Consider the following 13,149-nt stretch of genomic DNA (forward strand, 5'->3'; position numbering starts at 1 on the left):
ACTGGTGGAGCAAAATAATATACGTTAACAGCAAATCAACTGTCACACACTGGAGGGGATTTCTTCAAGATCCTGAACTAGCTTCAGCCAGGTCATCCAGCCTTGAGAATGATAGTATCATGTATCTTTAAACATACAAATTGCTCTATAATGTGTATTTTACCACATTCAAAAACTTGCAGTTTTCAATGAATATCAGAGTGGTGGTGAGCTAGAACATTGTCTTCTTCTCATGTAACCACAGCGTAAGACAATAAAGAGAAATAAGCTGATATGACTTCACATTGTCAGTTGGTCATTCGCTCTGCCCCATCACAACACTGCCTCATACATACGGAATTCATTTTAAATTTCTAGACGTGTGAACTGCTACAGATACGACATTTAAATGGCTGTTTAAAATGAAACTTTTTTAAATATAAAAAATTAACACCTGCCAAGGTATCATATCCAGCCCTTGAGATAACAGAAGTTATTCAGAGAGCTACTTCTTCCAATCATACATTAGAAATGTATGAAGGCATAGCTTCAAATACTACCATTAATATGAATAATCTTTAAAAGGTACTGTGTATGGCAGTGAAGTGTTATTACCCACAGAAAACTGAGTTAACTTGGTTGCAACTCAATGCTCAACTAATTTAATTAAGTCTTCTGATCTAAGACAAGATTTATGTAACCCATAAAAAAACAGCTCTATTGAGAAATGCAGACAGCAGGAAGTGAAAGAAGACAAATACAAAAGCTAAATTATGCACATAGTTTACTTAAGTATATTCCCTCTACCTCCACAAAAAAAAAAATGTTGCAAAGGTAGGACTAGTAGCCTACAGCATTCAAGCTGTTCAACAGCTTTCTGAAGGCATAATATAGACGTTCCACATCAAAAATTTTATTTCCGCGTACACTGCCCTTAAAAGGGATTTATCTTAGCAGAACTACAGTACTCTCAGCATTTCTTTGTAGCTATTCTGATTCAAGCTTGTAAACCCCAATGAATTCAACATTTAAATAATCTTTGTCAGAACACCACCTTCACCTGCCTTCCTACATAACCTCAAGGCATCCTTGCAGTCCTCCTGACTTGCTTGTCCCTTCTTCTAAAGGTCAGAAATTCTCTTTTTGCTCTTGAGTTCCAGCCAAAGCTCTCTGTTCAGCCAGGCCCGTCTTCCCCACCAGCTCATCTTTTTGGACATGGGGACAGCCTGCTCCTGCATCTTTAAGATTTCCTTCTTAAAGAATGTCCAGCCTTCCTGGACTCCTTTGCCCTTCAGGACTGCCTCCCAAGGGACTGTGTCTCCTAAACAGGGTCTGCCCTCCAGAAATCCAAGGTAGCAGTTCTGCTGGGCCCTCTTCCCCGACAACAGAGAACTAGATCACTTCATGATCACAATGCCCAAGGTGGCCTCCAACCATTACATGGCCCGCATGTTCTTCTCTGTTCACAAACAGCTCCAGTGGGGTGCCCCTTCCTAGTTGGCTCACTGACCAGCTCTGTCAGGAAACTGGTGTCCACATAGTCCAGGAGCCTCCCAGACTGTTTCCTCTCTGCTGTGTTGTATTTCCAGCAGACATCTGATAAGTTGAAAAGCCCCACAAGAACAAGAGCTAGCAATTGTGAGCCTTCTCTGAGCTCCTTATAAAGTATTCTTCTGCTTCTTCATGCTGGTTGGGTGGTCTATAACAGACTCCCAACAGGGTATCTGCCTTGCTGGCCTTCCCCCTGGTTCTTACCCTTACACACTCGACCCTATTGTCACCATCATCAAGCTCTAGGCAGCCAAACCACACGTAACATACAGGGCTACACTGCCGCCTCTCCTTCCTTGCCTTCTGAAGAGTTTATGGCCTTCCATTGCAGCACTCCAGTTTTGCCAGTGATCCCACCAGTTTTCCTGCCTCATGATGGCTTCCAGCTCCTCCTGTTTGTTGCCCGTGCTGTGTACACTGGTGTAGATGAACTTCTGGGCTACTGATCCTGACAACCTTTTTGTGGCTTCTTATGTGACCATTCTCAGGTGCTTCCATGGTTTCTAACACATCAATAATCCAACAATTATGTTAGATATGCTTTCCTTATGAAAAACACATGCCTTAAAATTTTTATGTCATGGTTTTAAATTACTTGCTTTTGCTTTAGGATGCAGATACTGCAAAAACATCTACTCCAACAAGGACATTTTACCTTTCTGCCTATCACAAGCTTTCATGATAATTTAACACGTACTGCTATGTGAATCGAACCTCAGTACAACTGATACAGCTTGAGTAAAATACTTTTGCTTAAAACATAAAATAATTTCTAAAAAATCAGAAAAAAAAATGTATGAGTGCAAAGAAAAAATATATTAAATGCTTCTATAAACTCTGTGTCTGGCATTTTAACCATAATTCTCCCTATAGTGCTTTTTTATGCATCAAGCCTGTGATCTCCAAAGACCAGGCATGTTAGAGGTGGCTCCATCTAGCAGAACTGGTTCCTAAAAATCACAGCACATTCCCAGACTACTTGTTTAAAATCTTTTCTACCACCCTCCAAGCTCTCCCAGGAGCTACACCAGTGCTCACCACAGAGAGGCAGCTCCTGCCCCCAACCTTCCCACCCAGCAATCCCCAGCCTCTGCTCCACTGCCCTTCCCAATACAGTCACTTCTGAAGACTACTCTCTGTTCTTACATATTCAAGACAAAAGACAGAGACAAGAATATTTTACATGTATTTTACTTTTTGCTTTTTTATGTATTTTTACTTTTTGCATACTAATTCAAACTAAATGGACTTTCAGTTTTAAGTATCTTTCTTCAAATGTGAAATTCTAATAAAGAAACATATAACCTTTTAATAATCCATTACAATAACTTTACCCAGACAAATATTAACAATATATGTTTGCTGCCCATGTTTTAAAGACAGATGCAGCCATTAATAAGGGAAATCACTGGTAAACAGAACTACGCTGTCCTCAAGCAACAGATCAGTTTCTGACAACTCTAAGTTCCTTCTGCAGATTTTAGACTATTTTCTTTATTTCAGATTAGTTTATATATTTAAATTCAGTAACTATTTCACCTGAAAATCAGAAAATGCGTAAAATTTTTAAAAAGTAATATCATTTTCTATACCAAATCTTTGAATAAAAGTATGACAGTGAAATCAAATCCCAACAGATTTTTTTCAGTTCACTGACAAACAATGCCAACTTTAGTAAGTCCATTTTAATATTTAATGCTAACACTGATTATTTTAAAATGTAACTTTTAATAAACATATCTTCATACATATTGAATGCTACTAATACTTTTTTAGACAACTAATTTACTAATTCATTTTAGGATTAAAATACTGGTGTTCTGCGGTGTCTCTGAAGAACGCAAAGGTGTGCTGAACCACATATCTAACATATCACAGAGTAAACTGAGAGTAATGAAGTACAAAATTTAGGCGAACGTGTTTAAGCATACATTAAGTTCTTTAACTACCACATTACATATATTGAGTAGTTATGCTCATCAATGCATAATAAAAACAAACACAGACCTCCACTTTGAAGTAAAACTGGCTCTCTGAACTAAAAACCTGCACTAGTGGGAAGACAAAAGCACATTTACCACAGTCCTCAACTGCAACTGAAGCTGATAAACTCTTACCTTAGATGAGCAAAAGCAGGTGGATGAAGGCACAGAGCAAGTCACAGGTCTAAATAAATTGTAAAGGCCTTCCATGGTGAGAAAGGAAATACAAGAATGTCTTTCTTGACAAGGTTGCTATTAAATGTAGCCATCTGCTATCCAGGCTTAACTTTGATCATTTCTCAATGTAAGTGAAAAAAAGTCCCGTAGGCTACAAAGACGACACGATCCAAAGGGTAACCACGTGTTCCCCTGTTCTGTAGTACCGACCTGAGGAACAGCAGCTGCTCACCAATGATTTCATGGAATTGCCTCTGTTTTCTGCTGTTGTTGTAAGAATATTTTCACATTAATCAACACAAGCAGCCACTTGTTTTTTAAAGTTACCTACTAAGGAATCTGCTGTGTATATATACATGCACGTATACAGACACGCTATTATTATTCTCTCAGGTCTTGATAAGCCCTGAAATTCCTGCCATTTTGAAGAAGCCTCCGAAACAAGCAAGGGAGCAAACCCTTAAGCAAAAAAGTACATATGCTGGGTGTTTCTACTTTCTCTGCTTTTCCCTCCTCTTTCTGGATATTGCACAAATTCTCTTTAGTTCATCCTAATGTGACTTCTCCACCTCTACTGATTGCTTTATGATGCATTTTTTTAACATCCTGCATGTATTTTCCTTGTTGAAACTATTATTTCCACCTTCAATTTCCACTTTTTAGACTTTTCACTTTAGATTTCCTCTTTCCTATAAAAATTTCAAATATTTGATGACTATCAACCTCATTCTTCTCTCCTTCCCAGACACAACTCCTCCACTAATCTAGGGACAAGCAGAGAGACTTGGTTGTTTTTCTACTCACCACCCCTAGAAACTGAGCATATTTCATGTGTTTGAAGACAAGCCCTTAGGCAACATGCATCAAAGAAACAACAACATGTCAGCAAGCTCAACTTTCCCATAGCTTTCAGAACTTGTTCAGTACTGATTAGAAAGTCCAAAATATTACTAAGACAAGGCAATTTCTTCTTTAGAGGCTGAAAACAAATTTTACAGGGTCTTTAAACTTAATTTAGCTATATTTTTTTTTAGAAGTAATTTATTGGAGCATTAATAATAAAATAGGAAGGAGTTACTGTAATTTAATTTTACATCACTATAAGACCTGTATATTTGTATGATTATTTCTGTTTGTATCTAGAAAGAAGAAAAATTGTTCCTTCAGTTGCAACTGTATTTGAGTAAAATGCTGAATATTGACTAAAGCAAAGGGGTAATCATGACTTCAGTACAAAGAACAAAGCATATCACTCCCTCCCTCTTCAAGGGAAGAAGTTGGTGTCTTCTGCAAGAAGCAGCAAAACTGCTGTAATACTAATAAAACAAGCACCAGTGCAAAATGCTATGTCAGAGTATTTCAGAGTGGAAGAGACCTCTAGAAGTCACCTGTTTCCATCACCTAGTCAAAGCAGGAACAGCTTCTAAGTTAACCCAGGTCGTTCAGAGTCATTCTGGTGAAGTTTTGACTATTTCTAATGACAGATGCTGCACAGTTTCTCCAGGCAGCCTGTTCTAACGCTTAGCCACATTCACAGTGAAAATTTCTTTCCTCACTTCTCACCAAAATTTCCTTTATTGTGATTTGTGCCCATCTAATCACCCTAGAATTACCTGTAAATATTTGTAAATGTGTACTATAAACTTCAACTATACCAAAACCAGGCTATTTCTGTCTAAATACATTGAGCTATTGCTTGCAAATTAAAAATCATATGTTCACAACAGAAAGAGGGACTGGGCTTGAGAATTTCCCTCTACCAAACTAACTAATGGAACAAAGATGGAAGTATCCTGGATTTTTCTTCGTTTTGTTGCTTTCAACCTTCAAATCTCTGCTGCAATAGCAAAGCTTCAAACTAAGACCCATGCTCTTCAATCAACTTGGCAATTATACAGGAACACTTGTGCAGTTTAGGAAGAAAAGCGTTTACAATTCTGTAGACTATACTCAATGATACAGAACCCTTCAGTGTGCCTGTGGTAGCCTCCTTGACTGAACCCCACAGAGAACCTGAAAGGAATAATAGCAGCCTTAAATATCTTTAACAAAGTGGAACTCTTCACAGATCCAGAGAGAGGACTTCTGTTCCACAAATGCTCAGCTGTGAATGTATGTGGGGCATGGTACTTGGAAGAGCTTAAAAGATGATCCTCCTTGCACTGACACACTATTAATTTAGTTTGGATCCTAGTGTAGTTGACAGCTCATCCCTAGTCAATTCCAAGTAAATATCTTCAGTGTCGTCTATATTTACTGCTTTATAAAAGTCTGGGTTATGTTTAAGGGTACAGTCCTGTGCTTTGCCTCATTCCTTCCTCCCAGCCAGGTGCAGCAGTTCCCAAATCCACCTTGGCACTTGGCTACAAGAGGATAAATTCCAGCACATGGGAAGAGGGAGGATCAAGTGGCTTGGAAGTGGAAGGCCCATTACACATTTGATGCAAGTCTACTCTTAAAATCAGTTATCAAGCTATGTATCAAGTCTAGCCCTGATAGCAACAGCTCTGCTAAATCCTTTAATTTGCAGGTACACACCAGAAACTGAAAAAGCGTCATTTGCATACTTACCAGGCTTCCTTCTCTCTCCTCTTTAATGGGTTCATTAAATTATTATTCTTGAAAGTAAATAGCCCAAAGAATATCTCAAAATCAAGCACTAAGCGGTAATTGATATAAATATGGAAAGAGAATATAAAACCTTTTCTATTCAAGTACTGAAATGCCAGTACCAAACTACTCTTGTCTGTTTCTCTGAAAACAGGGGCAAAGTTCCACATACTCAGTTCCCATGTGAGAGGTGCACAGCTGGGAGAACTAAATCTTACACAGAGACCAACTATGGATGTACATGCTTGATGGACACACAAAGCACTACTGTTCACATCCCAAACATGAGAATGCAATACCACTAACAGTTCAGATACCATTCTGCTATTCTGACACTCGACTACAAGCAATCACAAAATCAGATCTGGCAGGTACAGTTGCTAATAAGGAGTAGGGAAATAATAATAAAATGGGTTTTCCCACAAACTACTTATAATCTTTATACTTAAAACTTCAGTTCCTAGTAGAGCATGAGTCAGTCATACTGGTCAGTTCTCCACACGTTTCTTTGTAATTCAACCCATTTGACGGAGGAGTTAAAAGTCCTAATGATAACTGGATTTCCAGAAGTTTTTCATAACTGGTGGCTGGAAAGACAACAGACGTATAAACGAGTTCTTCACTAACTGAAACCCAGGCTACTGTGAATATCCCATAGCCTCACCTCAGCTCACTGAGTAGGAATAACAAGTTTATTTAGATTAGTTATGGCACACTACTTCTTGGCTGCTGGGAGCATCAGATGGCATGTGGATCTCTACAGTGCGTGTCTTCGGTGGGTCATGTTTAAAGGGATCAAAGATGCACACACATAGGAAAATGAAATTCAGAAAGTCAAACCTTCGATTTTGCTGCTTATATCACTTGCTCCAAAGTGTACTGTGCATTTCTGGTATTGTCTCTATGTAAGCATTTGCTAACACTGGCCTAATCTATAATCTATACTACAACATATATGATCATTAGAATGTCCTTCTTTTTAGAGAATTTTCTACATGGTATGTCAGGCAGAAAAGCCACCTGCCTGCAAAAGAAAAACAACAACAAACAAACAAAGAAAAAACATGTCTCAGTTAGATTAAAAACAAACTTATTTCAACCAGTACATATTTACCTTGAACATGGAGAATAATAAGCAGATAGGCTCCAAGCAATCGCTCACAAACTCTCAGTCGAGTCATTGTTCACTTTTAATCCTTCCTGTGCAAGGCAACCAGCCCTTCTGCTTGACAAATGTTAAGCTTAGTCTGTTCGGTGAAGCCTAATACAAGATTTGGTGCTTGACTGCAAAGATGTTTTTGTAACTTTTCCAACTTCGTTTCCTGAAAGATACAGTAGAACAAAGTGTTAAGAAACATCTCGTGTTTTTGAAAAAAGAAAAAACCCTCAAGATTTTTCATCACATTGATCACAACGATGTGGCTGCAAAAAAATAATTAAAAATATATTAGGCATATTTACTATCCAACTGAAGAGCAGAGTTCTTCTGAAATACACATTTTTGATAACACCACACAGAAATTTTATCACTTTCCTATCAAAAATACTATATATGTTAACACAGACATGTATTTTAGAATCACAGTTATCATATGTAATACTCAACAGATTAACACTTAAATCTGTTTGAAAACTATTTTCCTTACAGAAATTAAAATCTATACTTATTTTTCTTAAATGAAAATCAAGTTTGATTTCCCATAATATTGCAGGAAAAAGCAATACCATGTTAAGCTACCAGTTGAAAAATGCTTGCAGAGAAGCTTTACTGCAGTAAAAACCCAGCCTCCTGCTGGATGAAAACAAAATTAGTATTAAAATAGTTTAGTTAACTTATTTACTTACAATGTTACTTTTGTCTTCTAGAATAGTACTACATCTTAAAAATATATAAAAAGCAAAATCTCATTTAACATTTCAATGAAGAAATTGATTTCTCACTTAGCATCAACTACTCCAGTCCCTCTTCCTGTACAGTACATTATATAGTGTTTTCTGAAGAAAAGAAAGTTAGCTCAGCTCACAACACTAATGATATTTATTATTTATCTTTCTGAACTCCAATTCAAAATCCTGATATCCTTCTGGATTCCCAAGTTTTCTGCAAATTAATCCCCACTGAAAAACTGCGCTACCATATGCACATGCCATTTACTCCAAAAATAGAAGATAATTTTCCTCATCCAGTGGCTGAACACATAGCTAAGACAGCCAAATTGAATAAAAAGTTACTTTTTCAGACTGCAGTAGTTGTGGTCACGTTCTGCTTAACGAACTTTCTACAGCAATTCACAAGGGAAGCATAATTGGGCCTCAAAGGACTAAAAAGCAGCTCAAACACCTAAATAGTTAATCACAACAAAAGCGACATTGCACAAAGACGAACAGAGGCCTGATTTTGCCTTTCCTCGGCCTCTTGTTTTGGTGGGCTTGACCTGCCTGACCCCTGTCAGCCTGGCGCTGCTCATGAATGCCCAAACTGGCGTTCGCTCAGGGATGGGCTGCAATTACTGTTGGTGGCCGCTTCCACCATCAATAACTCAATCTGTCTGTCGGTGAGACCCAAGAACTTTTCATTTTAATTAGTGCTTCGGAGGCATTTAACATGGAGGCAAATTAGCGGCCGAGCCAGGAGATGTCGGGGGGCCGGGGCAGGCCGCCCCGACCCCTGGCCTACTTTTCACACGTCTCTGACTTCTCCCTAACGAAGCGACAAAGGCCCCTGTGCCAGGGGCTGCCAGGGGCCGGCTCCTTCCCCGATTACTGCCAGGTTACGGCGGGATGCACTCGGAACGACACGCTCTGCTGACGTCTGAAGCACTGGCAACTTCAAAATAAAGCTCCTGGAGAGGCAGGGGTAAGAGCCGTCTGGTAACAAAGATATTCACTCTCTTGAGTGCTCCCTAAGCACAAGGAGCAGGACCGATTCTGACAGGGAACATCCTTTGACCTACAAAAACATCAGGCCAGCAACCCAAGTCTGGAAGTATTATTGCTTTATTCCCATGTTTCAACTGCAATTAACTTCCATCCTCAATATAACATGTGGAAGACCAACACTGCGAACAGTTTGTATGTAGTAAAACAACAAAGGCTTTATTTACAGTATTATTTTTGCACTCCATCAAGAGAAAAAAAAAAAAACACACACTAATAGTCTGTTTATATTTAAGAATCATTTGTCTGTCCCTTGCAAGTTTCAGGAAGGACTACATAGTCTCACTCTTCCACATTTCAAGACCAGGAGTGTTTTAAACGTTCAGAAAATTGGTGGCCTCACGCCCCAGTTCAATAAGATAAGAGAGCGCAGTGGCACAGGAATTTAACATGCGATGTGTATTTCCCACTGTACTACACAGCATGCTATCAAAAAATCAAGAAATGGGAAAAATCCAACATTTTAATGTAACCCACTTCCAATTTTCATGGTGATTTTTGTTCAGCGACACAGAAATGTAAGGCAGTTCTCAAAAGTGTTGTGCAAGCCCATTCAAAAATAAAATGGTTGCTGCACAGAACCAGTATTTTGTAACTGAATTTTCCTTTCATTAATATTTTGCTTTTCACCGATACAGATATATAAGTAAATATGTATAAAAATGTACAGAAAACATGCAAGAAAGTGACACTGAGAACAAGTTCTGTTATAACTCCCCATTTTATAAATCATTCTAATTTGAGAATGCTTATCAGCATTTAAACGAATACCTCAAAAATGGAAAGTAAAACCCAGCAGGGGCGCAATTCCCAACTCTTCCCCTGAAATGCATGTATGATGCCTCAGTGCTGTTACTTGAGTTACCTTCTGTTGCCACTGCTGTCAGTGTCAAGTTCGCCCTGAGCCAGGAAAGCCCCGCAGCAGACTTGAGGAGCCCCACTGCACCCCCAGCACCCAAGTTCATGTTTCACTGCTGGGCACGGGAGCTTAAGCCACTGATGGAAAACTAGTGCTTCACAACAAAAGGTCCCAATATGAACCATATGAACTGCAGGGTGGACACATGTTCTATTCTACTGCCTACACTATAAAAGGAACAAAGCTGCGTCAAATAGTGATGTGGACAGGGTGAGGTAGGTTTTTTTCGGTCAACACAGTAAAATTCAGCAGAGCTTTCCTGCCACAACTATCTGAAGAGATTTCAAGCATTTTTTACCCATCATTCGAACTGTTCTTCCTTTTTCCCATGTAAATTTCTGAGCTAAACAAAGACAATTAGTTCTCTTAACAGTCTATATTGCTTCTTCATAGAAACAAACTGTTTGAAAACATTTTGTTCTTAAAATCACCTGGCACTTCAATACAGCTATGTAGTTTAACAGCTGGGGAAAAAAGTTTTAAATAACAGGCTAGCTGTTCTAGTGCTTCTAACAAATGCCACACCTCAAAATGATGTAGTTATGACCTTCACATGAGAATATCTTTCACTAAAAACAAAACAAACCACAACAAAAAACACATTTAACAGAACTGAAGAGGCTGCAGTGACACCTTTTCAGAGCTGTTTCTGGATTCCCATTGAAGACTGGCAGCTCCACTAAGGGACACTACCTAAAGTAAGCAACAGCTGGAACGTCTCCAAAACCTGCCTGATATTAACAGCCTACAAGGACACAACTAAATGACTAATTCAAATGTGTTAAAGCACCAATTAACACCTGGAATGCTACTCTGCCAGAGTGATACTGAAGAAATTCAAGCCCATAAGCCAATCAGTTGATTTCAAAGTCCTCAATCTCTCTCTTTTTCTATTGTAGCCATGAAGAAACATCCAACCACAATCCGTTAAAAACTAATTTATTCATCAATCATAACACCCAATTTGTCTACATTGTAATTTATTATGCTTCCTAAAAATAGCTTATTGAAGAAAATGCTTTTGTTATTAAAACTGTGTGGGTTTTTTTCTGCACTGGAACTGAGCTGTGAATTCATGGCACAGCAGTCTAGCCCTACACTCTGTATGACTCCCAATATACAAAGCTGAAGTGTGCAAGATTTGTCATATGGTCCAAAATGATTCTGAAGGCAGAGAGTTCAGTGGTAACTGTTCTTCAGATGTGGTTCTGTAATATTTTTAACAGCATGATCCCAAAACCAAATGAGCTGCACTGTCCCAAATTTCAATAAAGAATGATAGTGCTGAGTGTAACAACAAAGACGGTATTGTAAAAGGAGAACACATGAAAAAAGAAACGTCAATCTCAAACTTCGCAAGAATTAGAACATTAAATCCATTCCAACAGATGTCTCAAAACATTTGCAGCAGTACATACAATACCAAATAAACATATTTGCCAAAGCAAACCTGACAAATATTAAATTCCTCATATGCATAATGAGAGCAAGAAGTGACTTAGGTAACCGTAAGAATATTACCTCAATCACATACAGAGTTTTGAACACAACTTTGAGGTAGAACAGAATGCCAGAGATAAACTGGACTGTCAGTCTAAGCCAATATGTGACAACAACTTTGTATCAGAGCTTAAAAAAACTGTTACGGTGCCACAAAAGATTATTAAATCGGATGAAGAAAAGAGGGATTGTAAGAACAGTAAAGAATTCACTACAGGGCAGATGACAAGTAGTTTCAAGAACAGAGATTCCCAGTGTAGTACAAATGAGATTCAAGTACCTTGATTCTCGCATCAGCTTGATTCAAGAGTACTTACCCTTTTTGTTAATGAACTAGGCACAAAAAGTAAAACTTTGATAAACCTTGCTGACAAACAAGAATTGACAATTCAGCTGAGTGTTGTTTTTATGTGGGAAGATTTGGAGCACATGAAAAAACAAAGAGAAATGGAATTAAATACAGCACGATAAAATTGGGAAAGTTATTTTGCTTATTGGGTACTCTGAAGTATTTGTGCTTCACATAGACCAGGAGATCATGAACAGGAGATGCTGCATCCAAGGACTCCGGTACACTAACCGAATACAGAACATCAGACACATCCATGGGATGATGCTGGGAGAAAGAGACAAACAACTCCAGGATTTCCTAGAGAAATTTCCCAGGGGAAATGGTAAAACATGAACAGCACAGAGATAATATGATTGATAAATTCAACATATGCCTGGAAGGATTGATAATACTATCTGGAGAACAGGAAAGCCCTATGAATGGAGACAAAAAGAAAAGAAAAAGATTAATACAGCGAAAGTTGGCAGGGAAATAATTACTCTTTGAAAACATAACACAGGAATAAACACAAGGAAAGGAAGACAGCTATTCAACCTAAAGAAAATTACTGGTTCAACAACAACTAGGTATAGATTAGCCATTAAAATTTATTTAGATCAGAAATTAGAAGACAATTCCTAACCACTGGTTAGAAGGTTCTAGGGCAGATTTTCAAAATAAATAGAGTCCAAAAACTTAATTAGTCTTCAGTTTACAAAGGCAACCACCTCATGTAGCTGCAGGTGACTGGACAGGAACAGACTCTGATCCAGGAGACAATGACAACTCTATTTTGTTATTCATGATACAAACTATAGTTAACTTCAGCTTATTCAACATCAAATAGTCAAATTTCACCGATTTCATAACAAGAAAAAGGTTTAAATAAAAGTTTCAGATTCTCTACGGTGTAATTCTTACAAATATTGCTACAAGCCTGCTTTTTAAACATGTTTCTATTATTTTATTCCAAGGTATACCTATACAAATTGTAGAAAATTGTCATACTGCAACAGCCAAGCCAGCTATGCTTAAGTGTTAGCAAATATGTTAAGTTAGAAATGCAGGTAAATCCACCACTAAAATCTATGAAGAAATCATACAGCTGATGGAGAAGGCTGCTGGCTATTGCAAGCTTAGCTGGCTGCACAGCCATCCCTAAA

At 38.2% G+C, this 13,149-nt stretch overlaps 1 protein-coding gene across 3 annotated transcripts in view; it reads right to left on the bottom strand.

The window, feature by feature from the left end:
* The window catches only part of BMPR1A (bone morphogenetic protein receptor type 1A), an 82,007-nt gene that overhangs the window by 18,245 nt on the left and 50,613 nt on the right, over positions 1–13,149 (bottom strand). For 2 of the 3 annotated variants that reach the window (XM_065067776.1, XM_065067778.1), the window contains one exon: positions 7,414–7,621. In XM_065067776.1, the coding sequence (XP_064923848.1) occupies positions 7,414–7,480 (67 nt within the window). In that variant the 5' untranslated portion in view covers positions 7,481–7,621. Of the gene's footprint in view, positions 1–7,413; positions 7,622–8,144; positions 9,349–13,149 lie in introns of those variants that run through there. The other variant, XM_065067777.1, reaches the window with a different exon arrangement.

The sequence above is a fragment of the Columba livia genome, chromosome 6, assembly GCF_036013475.1.
Source record: "Columba livia isolate bColLiv1 breed racing homer chromosome 6, bColLiv1.pat.W.v2, whole genome shotgun sequence".
Lineage (NCBI taxonomy): Eukaryota > Metazoa > Chordata > Aves > Columbiformes > Columbidae > Columba > Columba livia.